The sequence below is a fragment of the Calypte anna genome, chromosome 11 (assembly GCF_003957555.1).
Source record: "Calypte anna isolate BGI_N300 chromosome 11, bCalAnn1_v1.p, whole genome shotgun sequence".
NCBI classification, from domain to species: domain Eukaryota; kingdom Metazoa; phylum Chordata; class Aves; order Apodiformes; family Trochilidae; genus Calypte; species Calypte anna.
The window spans coordinates 3,606,117-3,627,441 of NC_044257.1; the positions used below are offsets into that span (position 1 = coordinate 3,606,117).

The 21,325-nt window shown below is 37.4% G+C and overlaps 1 protein-coding gene across 1 annotated transcript in view; it reads right to left on the reverse strand.

Moving 5' to 3' along the window:
* Positions 1-1,643: 1,643 nt before the first annotated feature.
* The window catches only part of SLC6A2 (solute carrier family 6 member 2), a 63,540-nt gene continuing 43,858 nt past the window's right edge, over positions 1,644-21,325 (reverse strand). Inside the window, exons 8-15 of the mRNA XM_030457707.1 lie at positions 20,883-21,007; positions 20,018-20,130; positions 17,902-18,030; positions 15,189-15,288; positions 7,503-7,603; positions 4,981-5,148; positions 3,589-3,660; positions 1,644-2,144 (exon numbers count right to left, since the gene is read on the reverse strand). Coding sequence (XP_030313567.1) covers positions 2,121-2,144; positions 3,589-3,660; positions 4,981-5,148; positions 7,503-7,603; positions 15,189-15,288; positions 17,902-18,030; positions 20,018-20,130; positions 20,883-21,007 — 832 coding nt within the window. The 3' untranslated portion in view covers positions 1,644-2,120. The remainder of the gene's footprint in view (positions 2,145-3,588; positions 3,661-4,980; positions 5,149-7,502; positions 7,604-15,188; positions 15,289-17,901; positions 18,031-20,017; positions 20,131-20,882; positions 21,008-21,325) is intronic.

Below are 21,325 nucleotides of genomic sequence, written 5' to 3' on the forward strand. Positions count from 1 at the left end.
CTATTTCAGAGCTGTGATGGCAAAATATAACATTTCCTGTGTGGTTTTGCTATAAGGGTGGTGGTGATGGGATGGAATGTGGCACAAGTGAACACTGATGCAAGTTGTTAGAATTTCCAATCATGAGTGAACCAAACAATGGATAATCTGAAGGACTATTAAAGCTCCATATTAAAGAGCTCCCAGGAGATTTGAAATTTGGTAATTATGTCTGTGCTAAGAAGCTTTTGAGCTATGCCAAACCAGTGACTAAAGCAGATGTATTATTGAAAAATAGGCTTTATAACAATTGAAAGATGCTCAAGTAGTATAGCAAAAAGTAAAACAGGATTAACCATGAAATTGGTGGGAAGGCTTTTTTGAAACCCTCAACATATTTTCATTGTTTGTCTCTTGTGTAATTATAGAACTAGAACTGCAACACTTGAAATTCCTTTATTATGGAAATATATTTAGTAACAGGTCTTGAATAGCTATTTGCCATCAGCTGGGCAAGAAAATACGACTTCCTTTGTAATCAGAAGAAGGTATCATCTGTGTTTGAAACTCTGTTTAAATCAAAGAGCAATACTTGATTTGTTTTAAGGTATTGATTATGTTGGAGGAAAAGGATAAATAACGAGAGACATTTCCCTTCCATTAGTTTGAACAGAAGTTAAATGGAAAAGGCCAAAATCACTTGGGTTTTATAAAGTGGGCTACTTAAAAAAAGGAAAAACCCCAAAGCTCAACAAAATATATATTATAAATAAAAAGCCCTGTCCTTCTAAGTGGTCAGGAAGCACTACAAACATTTAAAAGACAAGCTGAATCGAATATATAAAGGCAAAAAATTCAGACGTAAGGTCCAGAAGTAAACTCTGGGCTGGAGTCAGTTGAGAAGCTACAGCCTCTGAAAATTACTATAGATCTAGCAATAAATAAATACAAGAGATAACTCAAAGCTACCAAATCTAGTGATCACTGAGAAGATACTACAGGTATGAGTGACCACAGAATAAGAACAGCACCCAAATGCAGACTTTGTTCTGTATCTTCTACCTTGCATAATGCTACTAGAGAGAAGAGTTGGAATAGGTTGAGAGAGCTGATTATGCCTAAAATATCCTTCTATTATATATAATATTCTGAACTATTGTTCAGCACATTCTTGCTATGGTTTTGGTAGATGAATCCAGGTTAGATTATAATAATAGCATGTTCACAGCAGGAAAATAAAAACAAGGTTTGGCATTTTGGTGCCTTAGGTAGATTCCATAATTCTTAAAAGAATTTTTCCTAAGTATTTTACAATTTTTATTTGAAACAAAATACAGGAAAAAGATGAAAATCTGTCTTTTTGCATATAACTTTCATACTTAGCTTAAGAAGTCTGTGGAGTATGGAAGATATGATAAAACCATTTTAATGTATTCTGTACTTAGTTACAGCAGGAATTCTGTTCCTGCTGCTCTTGGGCTTGTATCATTAAACAGGATAGGAGAGGGCATGGACATATGCAGACAGCAAAGACAACCTTCTTCACCAAGAGAAGAAACTAGTAACAAACCACTGAAAGTGAAGCACTGAGTCTTCACTTCAGAAGGATGCAGACTCCTATCCCAAAGGGTAGTGTGGCAAGAAAGCTGATAACATTTGGACATAGTTAAAGTTGCTCTATCCTGATAATTAAATATACTCTTTTCTTAGATCTAAGAACATTCAGGTGCTGTTGGTTTCAAATGGGTCATGGCAACAATACCTGAAGTAATTATTACTGTCAGAAGAGTTTAATTCACTTCTTCACAATAAAAGAGCATTTAACTAATGTTAGATTGCTTTTTTTCTCTGCTCCCCTCTCCTCTACTTCTGCCGATAGCAAAACTCACAAGTTTTGGTCATGTAGGGATCTCATGGCACCAAAGGATATAAGAAAAATTAAACTGAGTCTTTAAAGATTGTTTGAAGCCAAGTAATAGAAGGGAGGCATTGAGAACAGAGAGCAGATGTAATCCTTCAAAGAGTCAGTAGGTAACCTCTGAGCCATCCTGGTCCAAGCATAATCAAGGGAGATTTGAACTTGACTTTTCTGTATTCCCAGTTTTGCTTAACATATTGGCTTTTTCCTCAACCTGTTGGTGTCATATTGTTAACCAGTGTTGAAGCTGTAAGGGAACAGAGGCAGTTGTGTAATAACGTTATTGATTCAAATGATAATAATAAGGAATATTTAAAATGCAGTAGTTGACAAATTATTTACAAAGAGGTTTTCAAAATATAACTAAATTTATGTGGATTCCAGTTGCAAATAAGAAATGGACTGAACTTAAGTCCCCATATTAATCAGCCCTCAGTTCAGTTTTAAAATTCAGATGATATACAACAAATTTATTTTTTTTTACTTGTTTGGTTATGGTAGTCAGTGCTTTGTTTACAAACTTAAAAATCTTGAACAAATAACTATGCTTTAGCAATAACAAAGCTATTCCTATTTTTTTGTTCAAGACAGCAACAAATTCATAGGCCCTAGTGTTTGGCATGGTTTGAGATATCATTAAGAATTGGCATTTGAGTACAACATTTTCTAGTTGAAGTGAAATTAATTTTCTTCCTTTTTGCCATTCTAGATAGAGGTTCAGACTGCTGGTACTGTGTAGTGGGCTGTTTATTGCTCATTCTCCCAGGAACACCTTCCTCTGGAAAAATGAATTTATTACTTACAGGCAAACATTAAATCTTTAGACAACTGAGGGAAAAACTGAGTGGAAAAAATGGAAGGGGGGCTGTGCTGCTACATATTCTTAACCACATCAAATAAAATGTGGTTGTGAAACAGGAAGCCTTTTCTTCATGCTTCTGTTCTGCATCCCATAAATCTTCATTTGGATTATTCCCTTTCAAATTCCAACTAATATTTTAATCAGTACTTTTTGGAGTATGCAAAAGGCTGATTTATTTTTTCCAGTACCAACATACAAGCCACCACTATAAAAACTGGGTCATGGTTTGAGGTGATGTGCAGAGTTGTAGCTGCTTTCAGCTTCAAAGACAGAAAGTGGTCCAGCATGAATGCTAATAAGTGTAAAAAGCTTCATATTTGCATCCTTTTTATCTTTTACAAAAAAGACTTAATTTCAATAAGTTCATTTTATTTGCTAAAAGGAAAACAGCGTTGGGAATCCTATGACATCCTTTTCAGGGCTGCTTAAGAAGTTTCCAGCAGTGTTTTCAGTCAAGTTGTAGGCCTGTGGGGAAAGCCTGTTCCTCATAACCTAGCACATAATTTCATTATAGTCACTATGTAAGAGCTCTGACACTAAATACTTGGTTTGCTGCTTCCAATGTGTTGTGGCACAGAATTGGAGTTTAGGAAACATAACTTCAGGCTGCTGTGCCATAACCAAGGGACAGACCTGTTCCAATGCACACGGTAGTCTGGAAATACATCCAACTCCTGGTGTTATCTCACTATGTTCAGGTACAACCTAAAGCACTGGACTCAAGTGGTCTGTAAAATTGTGAGTTCTGCTTAGTTGAGGAAGAAAGCTGTTGCTAAAGACAGGCAATGGTTGGCACCAGGAGAGGAAGCACGGTGAAAGGAATACAAACCTTGAACTGCCTGACATTTCCTTGGGCCACGAGTTGGTGCTCATTTTCCGGTGTGATGCAGTAAGCTAGTCTCTAAACCAGATGGGAAGAAGAAGAAAAAGTCACCCATATGAAGTGGGATTATGTCTGAAATCCCCAATCTATAATGGGGAAGTAGCATGAACTTTATTTAAAACGGTAACTTAAATCTTTAATATCACTGCATCATGTGCCTTTACCTTAGTCACTGACATCAAGCTTATTGTAAGCCCCTTGGTGTTAGCCTTTAATATAAGAGGTAACAGTAGAAAGTTTATGCAAATATTAAGTTCAAATATTTAGCAAGTGCATATGGAAAAGAACATCAGGAGTAGGTTGTTGTCACAGGCCTTACATTCCCTAAATTCACACTTTTCTGTTGGTGCTTTGCTGAGCCTGGCTAGTACCAGGAGAGGAAGGAGGCAGTGGCTGTCACCCAGCTCTTCTCCCTTGTCTTCCCTATGCTATGACATTTGGGATCACAAAGATTTTGGTTTATCATGAGCTTTCAACCAGCTTCAGGAATTCCCATCAGACTAAGAACATGGCTTTTCCCATACTTTTATGAGCTACAAATTAGACATCTTATTATAGTTATTTGGATGTAATACAGTAGCCTTTTGCTATATTTCTCTTGGGGAGACTGTAGAGTTGCTGCCTACAGAGCTGTAAAAATAGCTAGCATTACAAAATGAATGAGCAAATGTGGTTTTGACCAAAGGCTTCTGCATCTCAATATCTCTATTATATATAGAGCACAGAACACTGGGCTAAATGGATCCATTACTGTTACCCAGCAAGGTGTTTCTTCTGTCCTTGCTTGGATGCTCATTAAATGGATAAAGGCCACCCTAACACTGGGCTACTGTGTTGGGGGCACATCCCACTCTCCCAGCATGTGGGATATACGTTTAGAGACTCTTAAAATGCTAAGATAGGAGAGGGCTGAATAAACTTTGTGTATATATATATCAATTTACAACACTCCAGCATAAAGTAAATAAAGCATACCTTGTGCTCTGTTTAGGTAGAACTGTATGAAGAACATATCTGAGAACTGAGTATGAAGATACCATAACTTATATGTTGTTTTGTTAATAAGGAAAAAAAATCATATCATCGATTGGATGAATTACAGCATAAAAATATTTTTTCAGAATTATTATGGTGCTTTCTGGACAGCTAATTTCTATCTAGAAACTCAAACAGCATGCAGTAATCCTACCTCAAAACTCCACTCCATCTGATGGTTGCATCCAAAAGGTCACTCATAAATAATAAATTTCAGGAGTAAGAGAAACAAACTGCCAACTTAGATCCAGCCATTCTATTCCATAGCAACATTTAATGACATTTTATTAACGTTTCACTTACTTCTTTAAAGGTCCCACGCACACTCATGAATTTATAGATAATATAGGCAGGCACAAGAATCATGGAAGATAATGCTATTCCCCAGCCAATGCGATTTGCCCAGAGAGGAAAGGTGTAGTCATCATAGGTCAAAGGTTTGAAATTTATTATGCTGACTATCACAACAAACTAGGGAAGAAAAAAATGAAATGAGCCACACTTGTGAGATGTAGAAACAGTGGAAAACCAATTTCACGTGTTTTATTAGGCAGCCATCCTAAGGTGTATTTCAACCCAGAGTTACCATTTACCTTCCATCTGTTTGCTTTGTGCCTCTTACTGTTTGAAATGTTGCATTCTTGATGAATGCATCTACTATCAACAGTTCATTTTAGCTACTGTGAACACAGATTTTTTTATATTTTGGGAAGATCAAGTGGTTGTCTGCTCCTGACTCATATAAACCGTTGTTACAGATATAAAAAAGAGATTTTTATAGTCAAGAAAAACCTCTGCAAGATCTGTTGTCCCCTTTTTTGCTTCCTAGAGGTATTAGACTTTATTTAGAAGTTGTCTACTCAATTTCAGTGGGAGGCATGTAAAATTAGGGGTTAAATCCATATGGGTTGTGAAACATATACTGTTCCTTGTTTTGGTTCTCCGGGCCAATATAGTCTGTTCCACAAGGCAATCTGAAATTACATTATGTTGTGCTTAGGGTTTCAAAGGTTACACAGGGAGAGTAATGAAAGCTGATAGTGTGAAAGGTAGTTAGAAAAATACTGTTTGGTTTTTTTAGGGGGATGATGTACATAGCTGCAGACAGCACAGAGAAAAAAGCTTCAAGGTGATATTTCCTAATACCAGGTATCTGAGTATCTCTCTTTCTATCTCAAAGACATTATAACTGATTTTTAAAATTTATTTGTATTTACTATGCTTATGGTTTCGGTCTCTTCTGGTGAAGCAGCTTATATGCTTCATATAAGTGGTGTAAAAATGCTGTTTCTAAGATCAAATGACCAGATTTTTAGGATTTGCAGTTTTAAATTATGTAGTCTACTAGTTGACTATCTAGTTTCATGCTAGTGACCATCTTTGTAGTTTTCACTTATAAATTACTTGATTAAACCAATTTGTCCAATTTTATGTGATTTGTTTCACCTTCCTAATGTATTGAATAATGAACCCAAAAGAGAGGCTGTAAGAAAGTTAATTAAATTTACTTTTCCCTCATAAATCAAGATTGTAATATCCATGTTGCCTTTCAGAAAACTGAAAAAACATACAGCTGTAACAGGACTGCTCCGTGTGTCCCCTGCATAGTGTGACATCATGCCCACAAATATGAAAACACACTGGTACCTGCTAATTCTGTTGATATGTTCCAAGTTTAGCCCTTTCAGCTGGAAAAAAAAATTGTACATTGTGATGGATGGAAGATGTGTTACCTACAGACTGACAGATTCGTTCTGACCCTCAAATTTTTAGGCTTTGGGAGGAAGGTATTGGGGCCATTTCACCAAGAAATCTCAAGCTGCTGACTTACAACCACTTCACCTTTCACTGGCTAGGTCACTAGATGTCTGCTTTAGGTAAAAGAGTTAAAATTTTCAAGTTTCCAAGTGTGCAAGACCTAAGGATACTTGGTGCAACATTTTTCTGTTCTACTTGAGTCAGCATGTTTGAAATGCTGCAGGATATGGTTCCATATGAGCTTCTACATAGAACAGTGTTTAAATGGATAATTATTACATTCTTTGTAGGTCCTTGATGAATTGATGCCAGAAGCTTTTTTATATGGAAGAAAAAGCCTGAAGGCTGTTATAAAAGCCTACCCTGTGTGTCTTTGGAACACCAGAACTGATTTAAGAATGCACAGTTTAAATGCAATAGTATCCAAAAATCATAGCAAGGTCAAATTTCTACATTATTCGTCCTGAGCTTTCAATTTACTAATATGCTTAGGAAAAGATTCCAGTATAAAACTGCAGTTTAATTCTGAATCTAACCTTTACACAAAGCAACTGAAGTCACACTGGGTTTTTTTTTTCCTCCCCCAAATGCAATGAAGCACTTGTTTTTCACATCAAGCAGGTTACAAGAGATATTTCCTACATTACCTCAGTGTTTCATGTAGCTATTTGGGGGACTTAGTATTCTCTAATGAAAAGAAAATTCTTTCTAACACAGTCTCCAATATCTGATTAGTTTATTTTCCCAGCAGAATGATTTATTTTTAATATACATAGATGCTGCTGGGATAGGGAAAACACTGCCTAGGTTTTCAGCCTGAGCTTCTTTCTTTAACTCCTGGTGAAGTGAAAGAACAGAAGATGACCACATCCACAGTTAGCTTCTTTTACAACTGCTATGTATTACACAGAATAGAATTAATGTCATTGAGGAGAAAAAATAATTAAATGAGTGTCTTCTATGTATCCTGACAACATCAGGCACAGTATCTTGCTCTTGATTCCTATTGCATATTCTAGGAAGCAGCAGACTATTTTTTCCATGATGAAATAATTATGAACACTTACCAGTAAAAAGGCAGGGCTAACAAATTTCCAGCACAATCTCCAGTAGAGGCCTGGCTTGAAACCCATCATTTGTTGGATATCTTCACTGAATCTGTCTACACCTAGAAGGGATGTGAACATGAGATTGGCATAGAACTAAACTGAGGAGAATCTTGCATTCCCAACACCATCTACTTCTTCAGAAAGGAGCAGACTATAATGACTTCCAAAACATAAGACCTGTAACAGCAGTGATCTTCCAGTGCTGAGATGTCTTTGACATCACTGGATCCAGGACTGTGCCTCTAGGCACTTAAGGTCTGGTGCAAATAACATTACCATTGCCAAGTGGCATTTCCCAAATACCTAGCATTTAATTGTGAATGGGACATCTATGAATTTCTCTCATTATCATTAAGCAGTTTAATTAAGGGTCTGGTTTCTCCTTCAGTGCACTCATAACACTAATGAGTACTTAGGCTGTAATAGTCCACAGCATTTTTAAAAATACAATTCCTCATTTGTCAAAGGAAGCTTCTTTGCTTCATGTAATGGCATACTTGTCTTTCAGAGTTGCTCTGAATACCATGGATGTTCACTATATTGATGGCAAATGTCATTTCACCTTCTATCACCTTTTCAAGGAACTGGGTAGATGCTGCTTCTGTTCTGTTTAAGTATGTAGAAAACTACATTGGTTAGAAACAGCTGGCCTTTTTTAGAATATCCTGTGCTTTTGAAAATTATGATACTGACTATAATATTCTAAAATTTTTACCTCTGTGTGCATGTAAATATCTAGTAATATATCTGTTGTAGACATCTTAGAAGATACATGATCCCTTCATGTGGGTAAAACCCAAGAATAGTCAGAACTTTGAGCTGATACAGCAATTAAGACAGCAGAGGATAACATGAAAATCATTAAATGACACAAATCAAAGAGTTCTTGCTAATTGTACCAAGAACACAGAGTATAGGTTTAGAAACATGGGTGGCTCAATTATCATGGTTGTGCTTAATTATCACAACCTTGATAGTAACACACAGTATACAAGTATAAGACTTTGTAAACTAGTCTTAATTAAACTTGCTTAAACTAGCAGGAAGTAGATTTCTGCTGTCAGGAAAACTGTGTAATGGTGTTACATTGAAAATCAGTCCACCTGCAGTGGAACTCAGCGCAGAGAAATGGAGACACCTGAATGAAGTGTTTAACAAGTGGCATTGTGGGGAAGAGCTGTAAATACCCACCTCTCAGTCTGTAGTACTCCTTGGGTCCATCTAGACTGAGGCTGTGTGTGTGTGTTGATAAGGATGTGTGTATTTAGCACATATGTCTGTTGAAGTATTAGTAGCTGTAAAACCAGTGTTAATAGTTGCAGTAGATATCTTTCCCCACAGCCAATGCAGAAAGGAAGATGCTTTGACCTTGTTGACTGCCCTTCAGAAACAGTATCTAGAGAGTGCCTTCAAAGTCAGAACAGATCATGCTGTACAGGTCAAAGTGAAAAGAAAAAAAATCTGTGGTCCTGAGTTCCTCCATATTTCTTTAACAGAATCATGGAAGAAATGGCATTTCAGTCAGCACATTCTAATTCTGTATGAGTTTTACATGTTTAAGTGTATTCATGTGTGAATATGAAAGGAAGCACTGCATGAGCATGATGTGAGTGGCACTAGCCTCAGCCAGCTAAATATTTTGAGTAATCTACAAGGCTATCAAGCTATAACTCTTGTAATACTAATTCATGTTAATTTGCCTGCTTTGGCTTTCTGGAAATACTCTAATCTTCAGTGGGACATTTTCCATCATCAGTATTTACTGGAACACTTTTTTTGCATTAAATCATTTACATTAATTTACTATGCAAAGCAACATGCATATTATGATGACTGTAAAATGTCCACTTCACTGTTAGCTTCTTTCCAGTTTTTTAGTTGATTCCATTCTTGTTGGAATTAACAGTATGGGCATCTTGCAAAAGTTTAATCTAAGACCATGGTATTTTCTGTACTGTATGGTAGAATGGGATGATTATCATTGATATAAAAATGGGGAAAAATATCCTTCTCAGTTTTAAAAGAAAACAGTTTCTGACTTTACACCTTAGATACTTTGGCTCATAGAGTAGCTCTCTCTAGTGCAATCTGTTATGTCAAACTACTTGTTTCTAATTTATTTCAGTTGATGTGTTCAGGAAGTTTACTTTTAATCCTGAACCCTATTAGATAAGCAGCAGAAATGCAGCTTTTTGCCACGAGTATTTGTTTGTTAGAGAGCATGTATACTTTACCCATAATATTTGTTTTGTTACATTGAGATCAGTTTAGTAGGATTTCTTTAGTCATAGAATCAGAATTGTCAGGGTTGCAAGGGACCTTTAAGATCATCTGGTTCCAACCCCCCTGCCATGGTCAGGGACACCTCCAGGGACAACTAGATTAGGTTGCTCAGAGCCCCATACAGCCTGGCCTTAAAAACTTTTAGGGATGGGGCTTCAAACACCTCCCTGGGCAATCTGTTCCACTGTCTCACCACTCTCATGGTGAAGAACTTTTTCCTAATATTTAATCTGAATCTACCTACCTCTAGTTTTAATCCATTCCTCCTAGTCCTACCACTACCCACGATCCTAAAGAGCCCCTCCACAGCTTTCTTGTAGGCCCTCTTAGGGTACTGGAAAGCCACTGGAAAGCCACTCTCCTCAGAGTCTTCTGACTTAGCAACCCCAAATCTCTCAGTCTGTCTTCATGGTAGAGGTGCTTCAGCCCTCTGCTCATCCTTGTGGCGCTTCTTTGGACACGTTCCAGCATGTCCATGGTCTTGCTTGTAATAGAGGCTCCAGAACTGGATAAAATACTCCAGGTGGGGTCACATCAGAATGGAGCAGAAAGGGAGAATCATCTCCCTCAACCTGCTGGCCATGCTGATATAATTAGTGTAAATCATTAGGACAGCTTGAGTTAGTTCTTTCCATGTGGCCAGGATGTACTCTGCTTACAAGGTTACACTTGAGTGTAAACTTCTCTTTCATTCCCCTCTCCTCAGTATTATGTACAGGTGAAGCAAAGTAGCCAAAATGATCTGTAAATGTTCTTTAAATTAATTCTATTTGCAGTGCCTCCTGTGAACTTTAAATTGACTGAGCTGCAATTTCTATGAATACTCAGTGAAATTTATCACTGTGCAGAAGGTCAAAGACCAGGACTAGACACCTCAAAAAATGTTATTCATAAATTTCCATACCCATGTACCCAGAGCTCAAATGACAATGGAGGAGTGAGTAGGCCATGCTCTGACTGCTTTTTCAATAGGTTGCTTTTGCAGTACTGTGTGTATTCAAATAACCTTTCTCAGAAGCAACCTGTGAAGCAGAACATAGCTACAGCTATAGATGATGATACCTGTAGGGTTTTTGAAAAGCATTTTCAGTTTTTGAAAGCATTTACCCAGGTTGTTTTGGTTTTTTTTTTGACTCTGTAGGATAAACTTAGACTGTGGGTGGGTCACTAGTTACAGGAAGGAACTGCTATACCACAAACAAAAATGCAGATTACTTGCTGGAGACCTGGTGCTGAGTATGGAATTAATCTCTTTGTTTATCAGTGAAAAACAAGTAAGAAATACTTACAATTTATGATCAGGTCCTGTTTAAATACATTGAAATCCAAAGAGAATTTCAGTGTAATTTCTGAACTGATGAACACTGCAGCTGCCTGAGGATGTCTGCACTGTTACAGTCTAATGAACAACAGAGAAAATTTGGCCTCTTCTTTATAAACATAATATTGTGTTGGCTAGGGAATTAAATCAATCTTGCAAAAAGAGGAACAGATTAGGAAGAAAGTGATAACTAGATTTGGCTACAAATCCAGATTCCCCTCCTCACATTGGGATAACTTTTTATCTCACTGATGCAGAGGTCAGAGTTTGGATAAGAATGAAAGTCTACACTTTAACAGTGCTTGCTGCACCCGCTGGCTGCTGGTTCTTTCTAAGTCATTTTGCTCTGTGGGCTCTGCTGATGGCTTCAGAACCACTCACTGGCACACAAGCCCTTGAGCAGGCCTGGCCCTGAGGTGTAACTGCTCAGTGGCCATGGCTGAAATAATTTGTGGGCATGTTCCCAAAAAGTGGTGTCATAGGTCCAGCAATCGTTTGGATCCCTAAGCAATCTTTGTATGTTTTTTCCCCTCCCATTTTAACAATGTAATTCACAGTATTCTTTTATACGCTTGGATATGTATTTTGTTTAATTTAGAAAGTAAAATTAGTAATAAGGCCTTTAATACCATACATATGATTTAAACAAATGCAAGAAATCAGATTTGCTACACTGAAACTAGTAGAGGAAAAACATGTACAGTGAATCAATCTTGATGGTATTTTGCACTGAATTCCCTTTCCCTATGAATGTTTCTTTGCTGCTTTTTTTCCCATATTAAGTTTTACTTGTGTGGACATGTGTGAACTCACACAGTTTGTATGCAAATAAAGAGTTGTAGTGAAACTGGTTAACTAATTCATTCTATATTTTGGCCCTTAGGGAATTGCAGTATATCATTCAGCCATCATATTATTCATGTTGGAGCAGTGCTTGGGAGGTCTCTAATTCAGACTCTTGCTCAAATCAAGGTCAGGTTAACTGATAAGAGCTTTCTTTTGGCTTTTTCAAGGTGGGTCTTGAAAACCTCCAAGAACAATCATCAAACACTCCTTGGGCAAACTGTTTCAATATGTAATTATCCTTATATAGAAAAATTGTTTTCCTCCTTTCAATTTGATCATGGTTTTCTGTTCTCCCATTGTGTACCTCAATGAAATGCCTGACTTTTTTTCTTTATAACTTCCTTAAAGGTATTTGAAAGCTACTATCAAGTCCTCCTAAGGCCTCCTCCAGGCTATGTAAGCTCAGTTCTGCCAGACTTTGTTCACAGGGTGTTGCTTCCAGCTCCTGAACATCTTGGAGGCCACCACAGGATTCTCTTCAGTTTGACACCACCTTCTTCCACTGATAGTTAAAAACAGGACATAGTATTGCAGCCTAACAAGTACCAAGTAGAAGTAGAAGTAATTGCTTCCCTTAATCTCTGGATTATACTTCAGTTACAGTTCAGTAACAGTATGCCTCATATGCTGGCAGGTCACTTTTCTGACTTATTTAGCCTGCTGCCCACACCCCTAAGCAGCTCATGAGTGCATGCAGCAGATCCAGAAAAGTGTCACTTTGTAGTTTGCCCACACAGCATCCAGGTGTTGAAGTTGTTCCTGATATTTTATCTGTAAGAACCAGGGGCTGATCTGGACACCTTGAGTTGCCTAAAGAAGGCTGCTGCTTATCATGTGCTTTTTAACAATATTCCCCACAGTGCCACCCTTGCTGGCCTCTGCCCTGACCTACAAGCATTCTGCCATCCTGTCATCCATTCACTACTCTTCTGTGCTCCTGATTCTTCACTAATGAGGATGTGTCTATCAAATGCAGATCTCCAGTCATACAAGTCCAGGAGAAGATGAGAAAAGATTTTTTTTGCATGCATTTCAGTGATCATTTGCATTGGGAGTTTGAGAAAGAAGGGATAAAAAGAATATAAAAGCTATTGGGTGGTGCTGCTTTGCGAATCCTGCAGGGCACAGTCCCTTTTCATTCCTGAGTTCCCTTTCTAACTCTAGAGCAATGTTACTCATTACTGGTGACTGTCATCTGGTGACAATAAGGGTGTAAGCCATACCAGGACTATTCCCAAAGAAGGGTCAGCTGTGCTAGCGTGAAAGCAAACATAAGAGTATGAAACATTTCCCCACCATGGCAGTTCTGGCAGTGCGGTAAACTCTCCAAGCTGGTTTGCCACATTTTTATTTTCATTCTATGAAAATGTGAGCATTCATATTTTGTCTCTTGCACAGGGCACAGATGCATACAAAAGCATCTATGAGCAAAGATGAATACCAGCAGTCAGTACTTGGTTACTTTTTTTTTTTCCTTTTTCAAAACCAAAATGTCAACCTTAGATTTTATTTTATTTCTTCGATTAAATGCACTCTTTGGTCTGAAATGTCAGTCTGGGGGACCTTTTTTTGGGAATGATTTAAGAGATTACAAGTGAAGAGCTCATCTTGAGTTTATTCTAGTCATTCAGGGAGATGTTCAGTTTAAATTCAGACTGTGTAAAGATTTTCCTATAAGTGAAAGCAAAGACCTGTTTTGTGTCATGGAGTGAAGAGCCTGTTCTTAGGATATGCATCAGAGGATGGTATTAGGGCTCCACAAATGGAAAATAGTAACAAACTATCAGTCATAACTCAAATACATCTGTATAGTAAAAAACCTAGCTCTCTCTTGTCTTACAAGTACAGGTGGCCTTTGCAAGAAGAAACTTCAGGAGCTGATCATAGGTGTAATTTGAACTAAATTTCCCCCTTTTTGGTCTGTGCCAAAATGCCAATGCTTGCCTTCAGGCTGGCTTAATATTCGGCTGGGTCATTAAGGCAACTGGGGTTTATCAGAAAAAAGAGGTAGACAAGACCATGCCAGATTTAATCAGTTTAAATAGCACCCGGGGCTGTAATAAGTTCTTTAGAAAGCAATAGGTCATGCTGTGTCAGTAAAAGCATCTGTCAGCTGCTTAAGACAAATGAATAGATATTTTTCCTGTTATGGGGAGGGAGGAGGAAGAAAGGGAAGGATGATGAAGGACAGAAGGTGCAAAAACAAATGAAGCTAACATTGGCTTAGTCTGTGAGCCATATACAAAGCCTCCTTATTGTTAAGTGCTGTAAATCCTGTTTTAATAGCAGCAGATAATAACTTGTCCTTACTGAAGAATTTTTTTATGCCTCTGCTTCCAGACTAAGCTATGGTGCCTGTCCTGCGCTCAGCTCTTTCTCAGGGATTAAAGACAGTTGTGTCTTCACTCATTTAGTGCCCTCACTGATTTGAGAGAGAACAGCATACGAGCTGCTGGTTCCATGCTGATGGCAGGGGACAGATTTAGTAGATTACAGCTAAAACATTTTCTTTAGTAGGTTGAATTGCTTTATGCATAAATGCCATTCTTTCACCTCAGTCACTTATCAACAGTTTTTAACTGATAGAAAGAGCAGCATAAATCAGTATAAAATACTAATATCAAATACAGAAATAGTATTATTTCTCATATCTAGGATGTTGGGTATTCTATACCATGCTATGAAATAGGATAATCTTTAATCCACTAGTTTTTTACAATAAAGTGGAATGTTATCTCAAACAAAAGGGACTAATGTAACTCTCTGAAGATAAGATACCTCTGTCTGTATTGCATGGGGAGACCTTGAGGTTGGTTCTGGGAAAAACATGGAAGAGAGGAACAAGTGAATCTGTACTTAGGCTATTGTACTAAAACCAGTGTCTGCAAGTCATCTACTGTGTTCACAGCTGCAAAATACAGGCAAAAGTAGCAACATTTCCATCCTGCTGCAATCTCTTTCACAAGGCAGTTTTCTTTTCTTTGCCTTTGTCCTGGGTTTCAAAGTTTGGCCCACTGAATGTCTGCATTCCTGTCACTATTCATAGATCATATGAAAATCACTGTATGAAACCTGATTTGTCATGATTTCATCTGTACAAGGCTATGCTGTTTTTCCTTAAAACAACTGGAAAGCCTGTAGCAAGTGCTTGGAATTTTAGAAAAGATTTTGCAGATGGAAAATGATGTGCTTACCATAAAACCAGGAAACTCCAATTGCCTCCATTAGAACAGCAAACAATATTGAAGTCCCAGCTGCAAATGTGTCCAGAAGTGTGAGCACATAAATTCCACCCTAGGAGTTAAAATAGAACTATCTCAGTAATTTAGTATCTAGTTCACAGAAATCTGCTTTACATAAAACATTATCTTACGTGTTTTAATATGGAAGTGATGCTGCAAACAGGTTTGTAGTTGCATATAAAGCAGTGGAATCAGACTTCCAACTGCTCTAAAGAATCCTTTCACCTGTGTTGGCTCTGAACTGGGAAACAGAAGCAACATCTTCACTTGCCTACCTGTACTGTTGGCACTCAGTAGTGTAGAAAGAAAAGTTTTCAGTGGAAGTTGAAGGCACTGGGTGGGGGACTGCTCAGCAGCTTGTGGGAGAGGGTCTGTCTACAGCATTTAATAAAGATCTTCCAAAATTATTAGCAGGAATGAAATGCTACAGAAGTCTCCACAAGCCACTCTCACCCAGTTTCTTCTTAAGTCAAATTATTCAGTAGTCCAGTGACTTTACAGTCTTAGATGGATGTTTCCTTTTCCCAGAGTGCCTGCATCTCCTTTTTCCACTGCTCTTGCAAAGGGAGCAGTTACACGTTGTCTCTGTTACCAGTCCAGCATGGAAGCAGCTTTTCCTTGTTTAGTTTCTTTGCTGTGGTATTTCTGAGCCTTTGCTCAGTTGATTCAGCAAACCAGATGATTTTCCTTCACAGCAGCACATTTCTGGTCATCAGTGGTTTGTGACTGAGAACTGGAACCAGTCTTAGTTCACTGGTATTTTATTTTTTAGCTACATTGTGACTACTTTGTGCCTCATTTTAGAATGTAGCATGAATTTGTATAAATTACGTTTAATCATTTGGGCAAATGAAGAATGGGAGGCCATGATATGTTTACTTGTTTCAAAATGAACCTCATTAAAGCATTTCAAGATGTTCTTTGTCACACGGAAACAACTGAAATCTTTGAAGTTGCAGTAGATTTACAGTAAAATCTATTTTTACAGCTAAATGTAATGTAATCTTAATTAAGAAAGGATTTTTTTCTGTGTTTTTACCAGTGGTATAAACACCACTTTTACTATTTAGATCTCTATGTGATTTTAATCCGTGCAATCAATCAGTTTTCTTTATCCTTTAAAAAGATGATTTTCTAAGCTGTGTCTGTTTACAGAAACAGAGACCAGTGCTTAGACTTTGTCTGGATTTTTAATTCAGTGAGGGCTTGTCCAGAAACTGAATGAACTTTGGTTGTTGTGTTAGATAGAAAATGTTGCTTATTGAATGACATTTGAGTTTGACCTCTTGTTTTTGCCCTACACCTGCTCTAAATGAATGCCTTTGCCATCAGACTTAGTAAAGTGAAGACAAATATGGTTTTGTAAGAACCATGTTTTGAAAACAAGGCCTTAAAATTTCTGAGGACAAAACCAGATAATTCTTTCTGAGACCATCATATTAAATTTTTCTTTGTAATTTGTACACATTAGAAATTATCTTCTTCAGTTACGAGAACCAATACGTTATGAAAGTCTGGGCAGTTTTGTACATTCTAGCTGCTGAAGTCTAAATAGAGGCTATTGCTTAAAAGCTAGGACCAGGTGGTTAACTTGAACATCTTGAGCTCACTTAAGTGTAATTGCAGCCATTGACACCTGTTCAGGCTCTTAACCACTGAGATTCTTCTGGTCTTGCACTTCAGGAAATTGTATTCCAGTTAAAACTTTGCATAGGAAGGAGCATGTTCAGTTCTTTAGGTAACAATGGATTTAGTGTGATATTAAGGTTTAGTTTTTTAAAATAATTTTTAGTCTCTCAAGTGTTTTCCAGTTGAGAAAGCTAGAGTAAAAATATTTGGGTGTTCCTTTAGTAAAAAAAGAGCCTTGTTATGAGAAACTTATGTCATTTCAGTAATCTTAGTAATGAATCTGAAAAGCATTATAGGGAAAGGAGAGATGTTCAGTACATCTACTTTCATGTTGGCTACCTCAAGTTTCAGTTGCTTTCTGACACTTTTGGTATCTTTACTTGCAGGGCTTTTTGCTTTTCTGTTAAAAAAGAAGACTTCTCTCCCTTCTGTAACACTCTAATTGTCATCCTGTCATTAATTAGCTGTCAAATGCCTTCTGAGGCAAATCATGCAGGATGATGGTAGTGATAAGGACAGGTTAGTAGATGTTCAGGTTAAGTTACTTGTGTACTTGTAATGGTGTTGAGAGTGAGAGGCAAGATCTAGGTACATTAAAGAACATTAAGAAACACGTAGGGGAAGGGAGATAATTATTCTAAGCTTTTACAAGAAGTAAATGCTTCTTATTTGCTTCAAGAAAAGAATAGCAAGATGAGTAAGGGTCCGGTTGCTTGAAATTCTTAATTCCTCGTGCAGGAAGAAGCACTCAACACAGTTCTGTTTAATATGATATAAAAATCCACAAACCCAAACAAACCCAACAGTTGCACAGACAGCTCTTTGGAACAAAGATGTGAGTATAGGTTTGATTGATACCTTGTGCAAAAAGCAGAGAAGCTCCGTATAGATATGACTGAAAGTTATGTTCTGACCATAAAATTCTTGAAGACTTAAAACTTATAACAAAAACAGTCACCTGAGCCTGTTGATATTTCTGATGAGAAAAACTGCATATTTAAGGCAGCTTATTGATGGAAACTTCTGTTGTACTTACATTGGTGATGCAAAAAAGGGCAAGTAAGAAAGTGCCAAAAGAAACACCAAAGGTGAAGAGCTTTCTGTGTGTCTTCAGAATTTGGAAATCATCTGCCAAGCCAGTGATGACAGCCTCCATTCCACCCATCTGAGGAAAGGGAGGCAAGAGCTCTGGTTAAATGCTGCTGAGTGTTGCAAATACAGATCAAAGAATATAAAGCAGCTGGGATAAGTATTTTCCAACCACTGTATGATTTCTGTCATTTCAGCTGTAAACCATTGGGAAGGGGAACTGGAAATCAATTGCAATGGATGTTGGCTCAGTTGCCATATCCTCTGCAAAGCCTTTGGTGACTCACTGTGGGGACAAATAATGAGCATTTTAATATACTTAAGTAACCAAACTCTAATACTGAGATAGGCACACCAAGCACCTAGGGGAAATGTACTGAACAAAGCCATTTAGCCATTGATTCACCAAATCCATTTTGAGAAAAATCTTTACAGATCTGGAATAATTGCTACATAGGAAGTTTGATGACGTGGAAGAATTTAACTTTGTTTGCTAGAAGCTAATGCTGAACATTAGCAATTTTTTTTGCAATAAACTTCCCAGAAGTTTTTACCGTGCTGGCATTTAAATGGTCTTCGAGAAGCTGAAAATGGAAACTGACAGTGCAGATTATTTGGGTTAAAGACCACTTCTTAATGTATCATGATTTATTTCCCATGTTAATCCCCTCTGCCAAGATAGATACTTACTCCAAAACCTGTTTGCAAACATTTGTTTCATTTTCTGTCCTTTTCATTATTGCTTGCTTAACCTTGCATGGCCAGATTTCTGTTTGCTCGTACATTTTGACAGATCCCTTATTGTATTATTTCTTCCTATCCCAGTGCAGGCTTGTATGCATGAATAAGAGTATTCGTATATATTTCTTCCACCTTAGCTTTGGGGTTATTTGATTTTTAGCTTTTTAAATTTCAATCCTCCCCTCAGGGACTTGATCAGTTGAATGTGGCGGAAGAGCTGAGAACACCACCATAAAAATACTGCCTGGCATGAGTTTCATAGGTAAATGATGAAAAATCCTGAACAAAACATGAACAGGCAAATTCCTCCCCTTTTAGAAAGAAAGAGCTAAACTAGGCCACAGTTAATTAGTTCATAGCTTTTTAATTATCTTCACAAGAAAGAGCTATCTCCACCTGCCTTCATCATTCAAATGTTTCTTGACATGGCCTAAAATTTACTGCTGTGTTGCAAAGTTAACTGTTTTGGATCTGAACAATTCTTAGCATTTATTTTCTTCTTCACTCTTCCCTGTTCCTACTGGTCATTCATGCCCTTTCACTGAGCTAAAATCAGCTTTTAATATATACATATAACAGGATGTCATAAGGCCTCTTTGGCAAGAACAAAGCAGTATAACTATCAGGGGACTTAAGATATTTTCTAGGCTTGAAGTATCTGTGATGCTGAATATCATGGTAGGGTAAAAGTCATCCCATTAAGGAAAGAGCAAATCCAGTTGTTAGAGTAGACATTTCACTGTAAGAAACTAGTAAGTTGAAACCACTATCTTAAGTAATCCGGTGTGATTTTTATCTTATGACTAATTTTAGAGGAACTTCTGTATCATTGCTTCTAGAACAAATGAGACAACTTTAGAAATTGTCTTGGGCAGATTAATGAATTTCAGCACCTACAAAAATCTCTTCTAGAAACCACTCTATTTCATGTTTTACTGTCGTTTGTGTTTTGCAAGTATCATTCCAAAACCTTATTGCAGGTTTGGAGTAGTAATAGTTCATAACATCGATGTTGGGTCATACCTTTAAAAAGTAATAATTGTTGATGAACAGCCTCTGTGTAAGGTCATAAAACACCAGCAGTGAGTAATTATATTTGACTGCTTGTAAAAGAGTTGATCTCTTTCTAAGCCTCTTAAATATTGTGAATCTTTAAGTGATACTGCCAGGTATGTTGGCTGTGACTCTGAAAACTCATTCAGGGAATGTAAAGAATGTTTATTTGAAATTTAATAAAGCCTCTGTTTAATGTTGTTACCTCTCCAGTTACAGAATATAACAGTAAAGGAAAAATTTCAAGGCTAGAAGGAAAAAGTACTCACAGAACTGTCAATGCCAAGAGTAAGGAGCATGATAAAAAATACCACAGCCCAAAATGTAGATCCTGAAAGAGTTGAGATTGCTTCAGGATACAGGATGAAAACTAAACCAGCCCCTGCAGTAGAAAAAAAGAAAAAAAAATTACTAAATGATTGTACTTAGCTTCACAAACCTATTCATTTTAATAAGCTAAATTATGACTAACTTGACTTTTACATCAGTCCACATCCCACTCTGAGTAGCTGTTAAATGAAAATTTGCATTATACCAAAAGTATAGTTTAAATTCTTTAATAATATACTCATGACAGTTTTTAATAAAAACCCCCCAAACTGTCCCATTCTTTTCCACTTCTAATAATCTTTTATGGGGATTCACAACATTACTAACACTACCACCTATCTTTCAGCTGCATACTAGAGAAAGAACCCTTTGTATGTACACTGCTGTCTGGCAGGCAAACTCTGGGATGTCATGAGAGATACAGAACTCAAATAATGAGTAACCTGGTGCCAGTGGAAGGGCTCCACTGTAGATCTTACCAGATCCATCCAAACCAGTGCCCTCTGTCATCAAACAGTAAAACTTTGACAGGGTTCTGTGCTGGGGTAAATGCTTGTTTGTTGCACAAGTGGAACTTGAGAGAGGAGGATGCTGGGGAAGCTCAGTTCAGTAGAGGTGAGTTGAATCAATACCATTTAGAGTTCACATTTCAACCAGGCTTTTACACACAGTTTCAGTTCCAAGCAAGTGAATTCAGGTCACTTCCATGAGATTTTCACACACTCACTTGAAACAAATAGGAACACATTTGCAAAGAAATGGTGGACCTGAAGTGGTAAAACCAGTATAAAATTCACTTCCTACCTTCAGTGGCTACATCCTCGATTTTAACTTTGTGCTCATGAGCCATGTAGCCCAAGATGGAGAAAATTGCAAATCCTGAGATGAAGCTTGTGACACAGTTAATGGTACTCGTCAGCAAAGCATCCCTAATGATGGAGAGAAGAACAGTCCAGTAGAAATAAACCCAGAATTAGATGGGGTTTATCTTACAGCAATACAACAATACTTGTGCAAGTGCTAACTATGCAAGTATTCTGATCAAAAAAAGCTTATGTCAGCATACTATGCCAGAAAATGACATACTTCTGCTTAATATTTTGATTTAAACTCAAGTTCTGTTGAAAAAAAAAATCAGCAAAGCTATTTTAAATATTGTGATATTAAAGAATAATATCATCATCCCAGGTGGTAGCCATAACACAGCAAGAGAGTAGCCTGAAGTGACAGAGCCTTTTTGTTCACCA